Raw genomic sequence first — 15,464 nt, forward strand, 5'->3', positions numbered from 1 at the left:
TCTCAAAGAGTCATATAAGGTTCCCGTTACTATAAGTATTCAAAATGGACATCTAGGTCAATTCTGTCAAAAATGCTACACAGAAGCAATGGCTTCATCTTTGGATGACAAGTTGATCTTGATTATTTGTTTCCTTACAATTGTGAGATGCTGTGATTCTCCTATTATTTTGGGGGGATTGATTTTAAGTGCTGCTATATAATCTGTCTCCTCATATACATTGCACTTTTACTTTACTCATAATAAAATTTAACATTACTTACCTCAGCAACCTTAAGAAATTCTGAGACTCGTGTCATTCTAGTTAGAAATCGTTTGTAAATTTCTAGGGCATCTTTGCATTGCCCCTTCTTCATTTCAAAAAATTTTTCTAGGAATAATAGATAAAATAATTAGCAACCTGGAAAACAAAAGTATTAGATTTAACTATACTCTAATGTTGTGCAAAATTGACCCTCATGTAAAAGAGAAACTGAAACATATTTAGGCATTATCCTTATTGGGTTATGTCAGACTTTTAATTCTTCATTGTTACTTGCCCTCACTTAACCAGTAAATTAAATAATTCCATAAATTCCAATTATGAAAAAGGACCAACATTAGGAAAACTCTTGGGATAATAATTTATTAAAATTTAAAAATCATATAAGGAGATGCAGAAAAAACTTTTGAAAAGATAAATCATTTATGTTAAAAAATGTAAAAAGCACTTGGTTCTCAAAACTGAACCAAAGGATCTTTCTTCAATATATAAAAAAAAAAATTCTCTAAAACCAAGAGTTAATCATTGCTTGCAAAGAAAAAATATAGGAAACTATAGGAGAAAGATGTTCTTTCTCTTCACTAATGCTAGAACATAGTATAATAAATTGTATTGATGATGTGACATGAAAAAGAAAATAAGATAATATGAATGGGCATTGTAGAAGGAAAAATTATCTCATCTAAAGATAATAATAATGGCAGATGGCATTTACATATCACTCTAAAGTATACAAAGTATAAAAGAAATGGGCGTAGCATTATCACATCACAACAAAACTGTAAGGTGAGTGCTATTGTCATTTTATAATTGAGCTAAAAAGGTTAAGTGACTTGCCCAAAGTTACACATTTTACTAAGTGTATAAGGCCTCTTTCGAATTTGGGTATTACTGACTCCAAGTCAAGAATACTATCCACTTTGACACCTAGCTGCCTGAAAAATGAAAGTGAATCAGAAAACCCTAGAATGAAGAAAAATCACTGAAGAAATTTAAAACTGTAGGAAACAAAAATAAATCCACAAACCATTAATATTTTCATATATTTCTAACTAAATGCCAAAGAACAAGTTATAAGAAAATTCCACTGAAAATAACAACTGCTGTTCAGTGGTTTTTAGTCATATCCTTCTCTCTATGATCCCATTTATGGATTTCTTGACAAAGATATTCAAGTAGTTTGCAATTTCCTTCTTCAGCTCATTTAACAGGTAAAGAAATGAAAACAAATGGGGTTAAGTGACTTGTTCAGGGTCACAAAGCTTGAACGTGTTAGAAGCCAGAACTGAACTCAGGAAGATGAGTCTTCCTGACTACGGGTCCATTATTTGATACTACTGTGGAATCCAGCTTCCAGAAATAATAAAATATGTTAAATATCTAGAAATTAACCTAACAAAACCCTTGGGACACATCAACCTATGTAAAATTCCGATCAATTGAAGAATGACTAAATAAATTGCGGTACCCGAATCCAATGAAATATTGCCATGTACTGAGAAATAAAGAATGTGAAAGCTTCAGAGAAGCAAGGCAAAATGTAGAATTGATGCAGTGAAGTAAGCATAACCCAGAAAACTGTATATAAAATGACTACAGCAAAGTAAAAATGAAAAAAAGAGGAAAATTTAACATCATGTAATTAATTATGAATAAGCTTGATTCTGGAGAAGAATTGTGAAAATTATTCTCCTTCCCTACATGGGGAGCTATAAGTATAGAATACTTTTTGAAAAAACCTCTGAAGTATCACCTCTTTCTGCCAAACTTGAAAGGTTAGGTTGGCTAATTTTGCTAACCCACTTTCCCCCTTCTTTTTAAAAATGTGTTATAGGGGATGGCTCACTAGGTAGAGAAGTGTTTGATTCAGAAATGAAGGTGATATAAAAATAACTTTTCAATAAAAAATTATTTTAAAAATATACCTTCAAATGAATTTTTTCATAGAAATAAAGATCTAAACAACCAATTAAAGTACTTGCCATTCAAGCTGGTCTGTGCAATAGAATCTACAAGTTTAGCATACCAAGTTACCAAAGGCAATACTTAAAAGAATAATACAAACTATTTTTAAAACACATGTAGATATAGAAAGGATTAACAATATTAAGGGAAAGGAAAAGAAAATAAGAATAAAATGGATTTAGCATTATCAGATTAGAAATTAAACAAAGTAATTAGCAAAAAATACCTGATATTTATTAGAAAAAAGAAAAGCAGCACACTGGACCAGATTAGAGAAGGAAAACATAGAAATAAAAGTATATAGCATAGTAGCATATAGTATACAGAATTTAGTAGCATACTGTTTGATAAAACCCAAAGCAAAAACTAATGGCAAAGGGAATCTCCATTGAACTAAAAATGCTACAAAACTGTATGGCAGCTTTACAGTTAATTATTTTAGATTAATATTTTATACTAGTGATTTAAATTCATAACATAATAGAAAAAGAATCAGAAAAGAATCAAGGCTTGTATTTTTTTTTAAAACTCTTACCTTCCGTCATGGAATCAATACTGTGTATTGGTTCCAAGGCAGAAGAGGGTAAGGGCTAGACAATGGGGATCAAGTGACTTGCCCAGGGTCACACAGCTAGAAAGTGGCTGCCAGATTTGAACCTATGACCTCTTGTCTCTAGGTCTGGCTCTCAATCCACTGAGTCAACCAGCTGTTCCCTCAAGGCTTGTATCTTGCACAACTAGGGTTTGGAGAAGAATTCATAATTAGACTGAGAAGATAAGTAGTATAAAAGACAAAATATACCAAGTTCAATTAAAACATTAAAGGTTCTGCATAATCAAAAAATAGCAAAGAGGTGGAGTGAAGATGGAGGCATAAAAGCAGCAAAAGTTGAGACCTCTGAAAATCCTTCCTTACCGATCACAAACTGAATGCTCCTAGGGGACTGAAAATGAAACCTAACAACAAGACAGAGCAAAGGAACCCTTCTGCTGGACGCAATTCAAAAGGTACGCCCCACCAAAAGCTGGAATCTGAGAACATGCAGGTTTAAGGGAAAGGCAGAAGGAAAATCCCAGGATCCCTCCCCCCCACCTAGAGCACTAAGCCTCCAGCTGCAGCAGGAACCTCTTGGCAGGCAAAGGCACTGGTATGGAGGTTATACCTTGCAGGTAGGACTGTACCAGGCTCAGAGCCTCAAACATAGGTGGCGGGGAAGGAGCTGGAGAGGGAGCACAGAGTGGGCAGCCTGGTAAGAGTGACAGAGACCCTCCATATTGCTCCAGCCTTCCAGGAGGTTTTGGCCTCAGAGTACACCCAGCCCAACCCAGCTGAACTTAATCCCATCAAAAGTCTTCAGAGGTCAGGGAAGCCCAAGTTCCAACACCACTCCCTCACAGACTGCTGGACTTTAATACAATCAAAAACCTCCAGAGGACAGGGAAGCTCAAACTACAACACCCCTCCCCACAGACTGCACTGAGAGATCTGACAAAACTCCAAGAGGGGAGACTGACAGAAAGCCCCAAAACCAAAAAAAAAAATGGGAGGAGCAAGAGCACAGATAAATACAGAGAGCAAAGAAGGAGCAAATATGAGCAAACAATAGAAAATGAAGAAAGAAATTACAATAAACAGCTTCTGTACAGAAAACGAACAAAGAGCAAACGAAACAGAGAAGGAGGCAAGCAATAAAGCAGAAATCCCAGCAAATTGGATAAAGGCTTTGGAAGAACTCAAAATGCAATTCAAAACACAATTAAGAAAGGCTGAAGACAATTGGGAAAAGAATTTAAAAACTAAGATAAGTTATCTGAAAACAGAAAATAGTGTCTTGAAAGCCAAAAATCAACCAGCTTGAAAATGAGGCAAAGGAGATGAAAGATGAGGCAAAGAAGATGAAAGATGAGGCAAAAGAGATGAGAGATGAGGTAAAGAGAATGAAAGATAACCTCCAAAGAAAATCAGACCAGAAGGAGAAGAATGATCAAAAAGCCAGGGATGAAATCCAGTCTTTAAGAACCATAATAAAACAACTAGAATTAAGTGACATCACAAAGCATCAGGACACTATAAAACAAAACCAAATGAATGAAAAATTTGAGGAAAATATGATGCATCTTATTCATAAAACAGAGGACTTAGAAAATGATCCGAGAAGAGACAATTTAAGAATCATTGGTCTACTAGAAGATCATGACAAAAGAAAAAGCCTGGACATGATACTACAGGAAATTATTCAGGAAAACTGCCCTGATATCCTAGAACAAGAGGGGAAAGTGGAGATTGAAAGAATCCACAGACCAGTATTTAATCCCTAACTGACAAAACCCAGGAATGTTAAAGTCAAATTCAAAAACTATCAGAACAAAGAAAAGATATTACAAGCTGCCAAGAAGAAATCATTCAGATACCACGGAACCACAGTGAGGATAATGCAGGATCTGGCTGCATCCACACTGAAGGACTGAAAGGCATGGAATATGATATTCTGGAAAGCAAGGGAACTAGGTCTACAACCAAGAATCAACTACCCAGCAAAACTGACTATATTCTTACAGGGGAAAGCATGGTCATTCAACACAATAGAAGAATTCCAAGCATTCGTAAAGAAAAGAGCAGACCTGAACAGAAAATTTGATGTCCAAGCACAGAACTCAAGAGAATCATCAAAAGGTAATTTAAAAAGAGGGGGAAAAGAAAAACAAAATAACAAAAAAAATTTTTAAGAGACTCAATAAGTTAAAATGATATGTATCCCTATAAGAAAAGAGGTCATTGGTAACTCTTAAAAACTCATATTATTACCTAGTCAAATAGAAGAATTACACTTAGCAGAAACAGTGACAAAATGTATAGGATGAAATGACAAGACATATAAATAGGTGTATAGATACATGTATGCATAAATGCATATACATGTGTGTGTATATATATATATAAAAAATATATATATGTATATAACTAGAGCTAAAAAAAGAGGTTAATACTAAAAGAAATGGGAAAAGAAACAAAACGGGGTAAATTTATATGTCACAAAGAAGCTAATGGCAGGAGGGGGGAGAACATCGATACACTGGAAGGGTAAAGAGGTTGGAGATAGGAAATACTCAACTCCTACGTGCTTTGAAACTGACCCAAAGAGGGAAGAATAATCCAATCCATTGGGGGCAGAGAATAGATTTGCACCCTATAAGGGAGTAGAAGGGTAACAAATGGACTGGTGGGGAGGGAAGCAGTACAAGGGAGGGAGAAGGTGTGTGGGGGGGTACTTTTAGAAAGATTGCAGGGAAAATAAGGGGGAAGAATAAGAAGGGAGGGGGGTAGAAAGGGAAGGAAAATTAAGGTGGGAAATAGGGGGGTTTAATTAAAAACGAATACTGGTGTAGAAGGAAATAGTGAAAGAAGAAAAGGCAGGACCAGGAGTAGAAATAAAAATTCTGGGAAAGACACAGCTAGTAATCATAACTCTGAATGTGAATGGAATGAACTCACCCATAAAATGAAAGTGAGTACAGAATAGATTAGAATCCAAAACCCTACCATATGCTGTCTATAAGAAACATACATGAGGAAGGTAGATACGTATACGTTTAAAGTAAGAGGATGGAGCCAAATCTATTGGGTCTCAACTGATAAAAAGAAGGCAGGAGTCTCAATCATGATATCTGACAAAGACATAGTAAAAATACATCTAGTTAAATGAGATGAGGAAGTTAATTACATCCCGATAAAAAGCAGTATAGACAATGAGGAAATATCAGTACTCAACATTTATACACCATATGGCATAGCATCCAAATTTCTAAAGGAGAAACTAGTGGAGCTCAAGGATGAAATAGATAGAAAAACTATACTAGTTGGAGACCTAAACCTCCCTCTATCTGAACTAGATAAATCAAACCAAAAAATAAATAAGAAAGAGGTAAGAGAAGTGAATGAAATCTTAGAAAAATTAGAGTTAGTAGATATGTGGAGAAAAATAAATAGGGACAAAAAGGAATACACCTTCTTTTCAGCAGCACATGGTACATTCACAAAAATTGACCATGTATTAGGGCACAAAACAATTGCAAACAAGTGCAAAAGAGCAGAAATAATGAATGCAACCTTCTCAGATTACAATGCAATGAAAATAATAATTAGTAAGGGTACATGGAAAGGTAAACCAAAAATTCATTAATTGGAAATTAAACAATATGATTCTCCAAAACCGGTTAGTTAAAGAACAAATCAAAGAAACGATTAATAACTTCATTGAAGAAAAAGACAATGATGAGATATCCTTTCAAAAGCTATGGGATGCAGCCAAAGCAGTACTCAGGGGGAAATTTATATCCCTGAGTTCATATACTAACAAATTAGGGAGGGCAGAGGTCAATGAATTGGGCATGCAAATTCAAAAAACAAGAAAGTGAACAAATTAAAAATCCTCAGATAAAGACTAAATTAGAGATCCTAAAGGTCAAAGGAGAAATTAATAAAACTTAAAGTCAAAGAACTATTGATTTAATAAATAAGACTAGAAGCTGTGGTACTTTGAAAAAACAAATCACATAGAAAAAGTACAGGTCAGTCTAATTAAAAAAAGGAAAGAAGAAAACCAAATTGACAGTATCCAAGGTGAAAAGGGAGACCTCACCTCTAATGAATTGGAAATTAAGGCAATCATTAAAAACTATTATGCCCAATTATATGGCAACAAATATGACAATCTAGGTGATATGGATGAATATTTACAAAAATTTAAATTGCCTAGACTAACAGAGGAAGAAATAGAATACCTAAACAACCCCATATCAGAAAAAGAAATTGAACAATCTATCAAAGAACTCCCTAAGAAAAAATCCCCAGGTGCAGATGGATTCACAAATGAATTCTATCAAACATTCAAAGAATAACTAATCCCAATATTATACAAATTATTTGACAGAATAAGCAAAGGAGGAGTTCTACAAATTCATTTTACTACACAAATATGGTACTGATCCCAAAGCCAGGCAGGTAAAAACAGAGAATGAAAACTATAGACCAATCTCCTTAATGAATATAGATGCAAAAATCTTAAATGGGATACTAGCAAAAAGACTCCAGCAAGTCATCACAAGGGTTATTCACTATGACCAGGTAGCATTCATATCAGAAATGCATGGATGGTTCAATATTAGGAAAACCATCCACATAACTGACCATATTAATAAGCAAAGTGACAAAAATCACATGATTATTTCAATAGATGCAGAAAAAGTCTTTGATAAAATACAACACAAATTCCTAGTGAAAAGAAAGTATAGGAACAGAAGGGCCTTTCCTAAAAATAGTAAACAGTATATATCTAAAACCATCAGCAAGCATCATCTGGAATGGGGATAAACTCAAAGCCTTCCCAATAAGATCAGGAATGAAACAAGGATGCCCGTTATCACCTCTATTATTTAACATTGTACTAGAAACACTAGCAGTAGCAATTAGAGAAGAAAAAGAAATTGAAGGTATTAAAATTGGCAGTGAGGAGACCAAGTTATCACTCTTTGCTGATGATATGATGGTCTACTTAAAGAATCCTAGAGAATCAACCAAAAAGCTAATGGAAATAATCAATAACTTTAGCAAAGTTGCAGGATACAAAATAAACCCGCATAAGTCATCAGCATTTCTATATATCTCCAACCCAGTTCAGCAGCAAGAATTAGAAAGAGAAATTCCATTTAAAATCACCCTAGACAATATAAAATACTTAGGAATCTATCTGCCAAGACAAACACAGGAACTATATGAACACAAATACGAAATACTCTCCACACAATTAAAACTAGATCTAAACAACTGGAAAAACATTGATTGTTCATAGATGGGACGAACTAACATAATAAAAATGAAAACCCTACCCAAATTAATTTACTTATTTAGTGCCATACCCATTGAATTACCAAAAAACTTTCTTACTGAATTAGAGAAAACCATAACATAGTTCATTTGGAAGAACAAAGGATCAAGGATATCCAGGGAAATAATAAAAAAAAAATACAAAGGAAGGTGGCCTTGCAGTCCCAGATCTCAAACTATATTACAAAGCAGTGGTCATCAAAACAATTTGGTACTGGCTAAGAGATTGGAAGGAGGATCAGTGGAATAGACTTGGGGTAAATGACCTCAGCAAGACAGTCTTTGACAAATCCACAGATCCCCGATTTTTGGGACCCAAACCCGCTATTTGATAAATACTGCTGAGAAAATTGGAAGACAGTACGGGAGAGATAAGGTTTGGATCAACATCTCACACCCTACACCAAGATAAACTCAGAATGGGTGAATGACCTGAACATAAAGAAGGAAACTATAAGTAAATTAGGCTAACACAGAATAGCATACGTGTCAGATCTTTGGGAAAGGAAGGACTTTAAAACCAAGCAAGAGCTAGAAAAAAAATCACAAAATGTAAAATCAATAATTTTGATTACATAAAATTAAAAAGTTTTGTACAAACAAAACTAATGCATCCAAAATTAGAAGGGAAGCAACAAATTGGGAAACAATCTTCATTACAAAAACCTCTGACAGAGGTCTAAATTACTCAAATTTATAGAGCTAAACCAATTGTACAAAAAAATCAAGCCATTCTCCAATTGATAAATGGGCAAGGGATATGAATAGGCAATTTTCAGTTAAAGAAATCAAAAGTATTAATAAGCACATGAAAAAATGTTCTAAATCTCTTATAATCAGAGAGACGCAAATCAAAACAACTCTGAGGTATCACCTCACACCTAGCAGATTGGCTAACATGACAGCAAAGGAAAGTAATGAATGCTGAAGGGGATGTGGCAAAGTCGGGACATCAATGCATTGCTGGTGGAGTTGTGAATTGATCCAACCATTCTGGAAGGAAATTTGGAACTATGCCCAAAGGGCGCTAAAAAACTGTCTGCCCCTTGATCCAGCCATAACACTGCTGGGTTTGTACCTCAAAGAGATAATAAGAAAAAAACATGGACAAAAATATTCAGAGCTGTGCTCTTTGTGGTGGCCAAAAATTGGAAAATGAGGGGATGTCCTTTAATTGGGGAATGGCTGAACAAATTGTGGTATATGTTGGTGATGGAATACTATTGTGCTAAAAGGAATACTAAAGTAGAGGAATTCCATGGGAACTGGAATAGCCTCCAGGAATTGATGTAGAGTAAGAGGAGCAGAACCAGGAAAACACTGTACACAGAGACTGTACACTGTGGTACAATTGAATGTAATGGATTTCTCAATTAGTGGCAATGCAGTGACCTTTAACAACTTGGAGGAATCCACGAGAAAAACCACTATGCACATTCAGAGGAAAAACTGGGAGTAGAAACACTGAAGGAAAACAACTGCTTGAATACATGGATCATAGGGATATGATTGGGGATGTAGACTCTAAATGAACATCCTAGTGAAATCATCAACAACATGGAAATGGGTCTTGTTCAAGGACACAAGTAATACCCAATGAAATTGTGTGTTGGTTGAGGGAAGGATGAGTGGAGGGGAGGGAGGGAAATAATGTGATTATTGTAATCAAGGAATAATGTTCTAAATTGACTAAATAAACTAATTCAAATGGGGAAAAAAACATAGCAAAAGAAAGCATTAAACAAAATGACATTTATTGGGAAAATATTAGCTTTAAGAAATCTCCCCTGGTGTTTCTGGAGGCAGAGTCAAGATGGAGGCCTAGAAGGAGCAGAAGTTCAGACCTCTGAATACCCTTCCTAACCGATCATAAACTGAATGCTCCTAGAGGACTGAAAAAGAAATTTAACATGAAGACAGAGCCAAGGTACCCTCCTGCTGGACTTAATTCAAAACATACGCCCCCAAAAAGCTGAAATCCGAGAATACTCGGGTTTAAGGGGAAGACAGAAGGAAGGTCCCAGGACCATCCCCGCTCCCACCCAGAGCGCTGGAAAACGAGGGAATGCCCATCAATTGGGGAATGGCTGAACAAATTGTGGTATATGTTGGTGATGGAATACTATTGTGCTCAAAGGAATAATAAAGTGGAGGAATTCCATGGAGACTAGAACAACCTCCAGGAAGTGATGTAGAATGAGAGGAGCAGAACCAGAACATTGTACACAGAGTTCACTGTTCACTGGTTCAATCGAACGTAATGGACTTCTCCATTAATGGCTTTACAATGTCCCTGAACAATCTGCAGGGATCTATGAGAAAAAAAACAAAACAAACAAAAACTATCCTCAAGCAGAGGACAAACTGTGGGAGTAAAAACACCGAGGAAAAGCAACTGTTTGACTACGGGGGTGGAGGGGATATGATTGAGGAGAGACTCTAAATGAGCACCCTATTGCAAATACCAACAACAAGGAAATGGGTTTGGAGCAAGGACACATGTGATACCCAGAGTAATCGCGCGTCGCCTACGGGAGGTATAGGAAAAGAAAATTATCTTTGTTTACAATGAATAATGTAGGAAAATGACCAAATAAAATAATGTTTAAAAAAAAAAAAGAAATCTCCCCTAAAATTCTGACATCCAGAATTAATGGGGAATTGACAACCTTGTAAGATGAAGAACTTTTTAATAATAATGATCACAATAATAATAGAAGATAACATTTATATAGTGTGTATATATGCCAGGCACTCTGCTAGGCATTTTATAATTAACATCTAATTTAGTCCTCAGAACAACTCAGGAGGTAGGGGCTATTATCCCCATTTTACAGATGACGGAACTGAGGCAAACAGGTTAAATGACTTGCCCAGGGTCATACAACTAGTAAGTGTCTGATGCTAGACTTGAACTTAGGTTTTCCTAACTCCAGGCACGACTCTCAATCCACTGAGCCACGTAGCTGCCCCCAATAGACAAACAGACGAAGAACATAAAGGTTTTTTTTTTAATTAGAAATTATCAAAAATATCTGAAAAATTAGTCAACATTACTATAGTAAAATGCAAATTAAAAACAATTCTGATGTATTACACCTTTGCCAAATTAGCAAAGATAAGAAAAGATAGGAAAGTTCAATGTTGGAGGGCTATGAGAAAATAGGTACACTGATCCCACTAATTCACTGCATTCTGGAGCTGTGCATTGGTTTAATCCTTCTAGAAATTAATTTGAAACAATACACCCCAAACTCCACCCTTAATAATTGTTAATATTTTTAGACAAAGATAGCAGAACTGATCTTGGACCCTAAGAAGGTTAGTGCCTGCAAAACAAGACCCATAATTACATAGAGACTCAAAAAGGCACTCTTTGTAATAAAAGATTGGAAAAAAATTTAAATGCCAAATGTTTGGAGCATGATTAATTTTATATCAATAAAATGGAATATGTATTATGTCATAAGAAAGCATTATTATTGCCAAATATTTCTGCAGCATTTAACACTACTGATCATCTCTTCCTAGATATTCTTTCCTTTCTGTATTCTATTTATTTATTTTATTGCACTGGTCTCTCTGAGGGACCATTTCTTCTTAAGTCTTTTTTACAAGCCTACTAACTGTAAGTAACTTGGAGAACTCCAAGCTTTTGTTTTGTGATCACTTCTCTTATTTTCACATTATTTCATGTGGCAATTTCATTGGCTCCCATGGGCTTAAATGTCATCTTTATGCACATGAGTGATAAATATATTAATCTATCCCTAGTCTCCTTCTTGAGTTTCAGTTTCACATCACAAGTTGCTTAATGGACAATTTAAATGTGATATCCAGTAGAGTCTCAAACTCAACATATCCAAAACAGAATCTTTCCTCCAAAACCCATTCCACTTCTAAACTTTAAGATTAATGTCAAAAGCTAGGCATGCAGGTTTATAACCTCAGTGTTATCTTCAACTCTTCACGGTCAGGTATTACTGATTAAAATTATAATATATGTTATTAACAATTAGTAAACTTATCAAAAAAAAGCAAAGTGACATCAGTTATAACTATTCCATTAGAGTTGAGACAATCATAGCTGGAAGGGATGTTCAAGATCATCTAATCCAATTTCTTCATTTAACCAAAGGTGTTTATGCATTATTATTCTTTACAAAAGTAGAAAAGTGTTTTCTACCTCTTAATATCTTTCATAATGATAAACAGTTTCCTATTAAGGGTTTCTTTAGTTATGTAAGTACATTGTATTAATGATTCTCCCTATAATGACCACAAAGTACTATATAAAGAGGATAGTTGAGTCTACTATACTATAAGTATTATTTGAATACATTTGTAAATTTCTCATTTACTACTTTTCTGTTTTGTTCCACTAGCATAATATAGTATTAACTGGAAATTTGGTGTTTTAACTTCCCTTAGAATTATTTGTAATTAAATAAATTAATTATCTAGATTCTTTGTCTTACAATAAGAGCTTTTGGCAATTTAATTGTTAATTTATGCCTCTAACAGAAACAAGGGAAATCAAATAATTTTTAACACAAACCTGCAAAGATAAAATGGTCAGCTAAAAATAGAAACTAAAATGAGTTTGAGAGAGTCTGGGTTTCTCTTACTTCTCTAAAACTATATAAATAATATAGTAAGCCATAAATTCTTTTTATTTTTTCCCCTTTTCTGAATATAGGTTTTTATTGATGTCTTTTGCATTTGACATTATCAGTTTCCCCAGTATTCCTTTCCCTTTCAAAGAGGCATCCCACATAACAAATACTATTGTTTGAAAGAAAGAAATTCATGTAGATCTTTCTATGTTTCTCTGTATTCTTTATTTATCATTACTTTTAAAGCAGGAATATTTCATTCTTTATGTACCATAATTTATTTAGCTATTCTCCAATCAATTGGCAACTATTTCCAAATTTTTGCTCTCACAAAAAGTGATGCCATAAATATCTTGGTGTATATATGGGGACTTTCTTCTTATTGTTGACTTCCTTGGGATACCAGTCCAGTAATGGAGTCTGGTTCAAAGGGTATTTAAGTCAATTACATAATTCCAAATTGCTTTCCAAAATGGTTGCACTGTTTCACAAATCCACCAATAATACACCAGGGTGCCTATCATCCCATAACCCCAGCACCACACACACACTGATTGTTGCCTTTTTTTTTTTGGTCATCTTTGCCAGTCCACAAGGTGTGAGGTAAAATTTCAGAGTTGTTTCATTTGCATTTCTTTTAGTGATTTAGAGCATTATTTCATGAGGTTATAGATATTTTGCAATTCTTTTGAGAACTGTTTGTTCATATTCTTTTGACCACATATCTATTGGGGAATGGCTATTAGTCTAATATATAATTTATTAGTTGTTCACATGTCCTGGATACCAAACCCTTATCAGAAAAATTAAATTTTTTCTCATTTCATTGCTTTCTTCTTAGACACATTAATTTTGTCTGTGCATAAGTTTTCCAGTCTCATATCACCAGTTATTTGTCTTTTGTAACTGCCTCTACCCTTTATTTAAGAATACTTCTCCTATCCATATCCATGTGATCTGTTTCCCTTCTAATATTTTTTATAGTATGATCTTAAAAATTAAAGTCACAAATCTACTTGGAATTGTAGAATATATGGTATATTTGGTCTAAGTTGAATATATGCCAGACTGCTTTCCAGTTTCCCAGAAGTTTTCATCAAGTAGGGAGTTCTTTCCCAAGTCATTTATGTTTTCCATTTTATCAAACACTGGGGCACTGTATTCTATTGTTTCTGATTCTCCCTTGTCTATTCTATTTATCTCTTGTCTATTCCATTTATTTCTCTATTTTTTTAAAGTAAATATGAGATGGTATTGTTGACTTTATACTACGTGGTCTTTCATCTCTACCTCTTGTCATTTCTCTTGATACTTTAGATCTTCTGTTTTCCAAATAATTTTATTATTTTACCCTGTTCTAGAAATCATCCCCTTAGTAATTTGTTTGGTATAACATTAAGTTAACATTATTTACTATAATATACACAAATTTTGGTAATATCATTTTTTCTTATTAGCATGACTCAGCATTGAGTACTGAATATTCCTCTAGCTATTTAAATTTTTCTTTATGTCATTAAGGAGCACTGTGTAATTAAATTGATACAAGTCTTTTGTGCCTTGGTAAATTGATACAGAGATATTTTATGCATTTTGTAACTATTTGCAATGGGATTTCTTTTTATTTTTGCTTCTTGAGTTTTGTTATTATTATACAGAAAATACTGTTTATTTCTGAGGGCTTCTTTTGTAGCCTGCAACTTTACTAAAGTTATTGTCTCAGTACCTTTGTCAATTCCTTAGAATTTTCCAAGTGTACTACCATATCACCAGCAAACAGGGATAGTTTTATCTCCTCTTTACTTATTTATATGTCTTTTTTCTCTTGTCTTGTGCCAATTATAAGCATTTCTAGCACTGCATCAAATAATAGTGGGGACAGTGAGCAATCTTGCTTTACTTTCATATTTACTGGAAAAGGTTCTAGTTTATCTCCATTGCATATGACACTTGTTTTTAGTTTTAGATAGATGTCTATTCTGATATTTAAAAAGCTCACTCTATGCCTGTATTTTAACTGGGATTTTAACATAAATGTGTATTGCACTTTGCCAAAGGTTTTTTCTCCATATATTGAGATATTCACATGATTTGGGTTTTAATTTGATTATGTTGATTGTTTCCTTTTATGCCAGAAATGGAAAAAAATGAGGCCTGCAGGCCTAATGTGGCCCACAACACTTCTGAATGTTGCCTACCCAGATTAAAATGTAACTGAGAAATATTTAATAAAGTAAATAAACTATTAGAAAAAGAAATAAATATATGGTTTTCTAAGTCAATATGCTGCTCCCAGGGATGCTTAAATATTGTTGAGTGGTTCCCTGTTTCTACTTGAGTTTGACATCACTGTTTTCATACCATCAAAGGATATAAATCCAACTTGGATACAATGAATTATTTCTTGGATAAATCACAGGAGTCTAGTTGATAGGACTTTAAAAATGAATTAATATTAATTTAGGATATTAGCCTATAGTTTAGCTTCTTTGTTTTAGTTAAATATTTTTTCTATTTCTTTAAAACTTTTTTAGATATTTATAGAATTTTCTTGGTAACATTTTACTTTCTAATAATTGAAGGGAATATTTTCAAAAACATATATCTCTTCTGTTATAATTTAAAATCTATTCTTTCATTTTTAAAATTGAAATTATAGGAGACATAAGTCCTTAATTATCAACGTATATACTTAAAAATCATTTGTATTTAACTAAAAATTTTTAATTCTCTTAAT

At 34.0% G+C, this 15,464-nt stretch overlaps 1 protein-coding gene across 16 annotated transcripts in view; it reads right to left on the minus strand.

The window, feature by feature from the left end:
* Positions 1-15,464, minus strand: part of SNAP91 (synaptosome associated protein 91) — a 183,865-nt gene that overhangs the window by 85,756 nt on the left and 82,645 nt on the right. For all 16 annotated transcript variants that reach the window (XM_056818557.1, XM_056818555.1, XM_056818547.1 and 13 more), the window contains exon 8: positions 264-370. In XM_056818557.1, the coding sequence (XP_056674535.1) occupies positions 264-370 (107 nt within the window). The remainder of the gene's footprint in view (positions 1-263; positions 371-15,464) is intronic.

This window comes from Monodelphis domestica, chromosome 2 (assembly GCF_027887165.1).
Source record: "Monodelphis domestica isolate mMonDom1 chromosome 2, mMonDom1.pri, whole genome shotgun sequence".
Taxonomy (NCBI): domain Eukaryota; kingdom Metazoa; phylum Chordata; class Mammalia; order Didelphimorphia; family Didelphidae; genus Monodelphis; species Monodelphis domestica.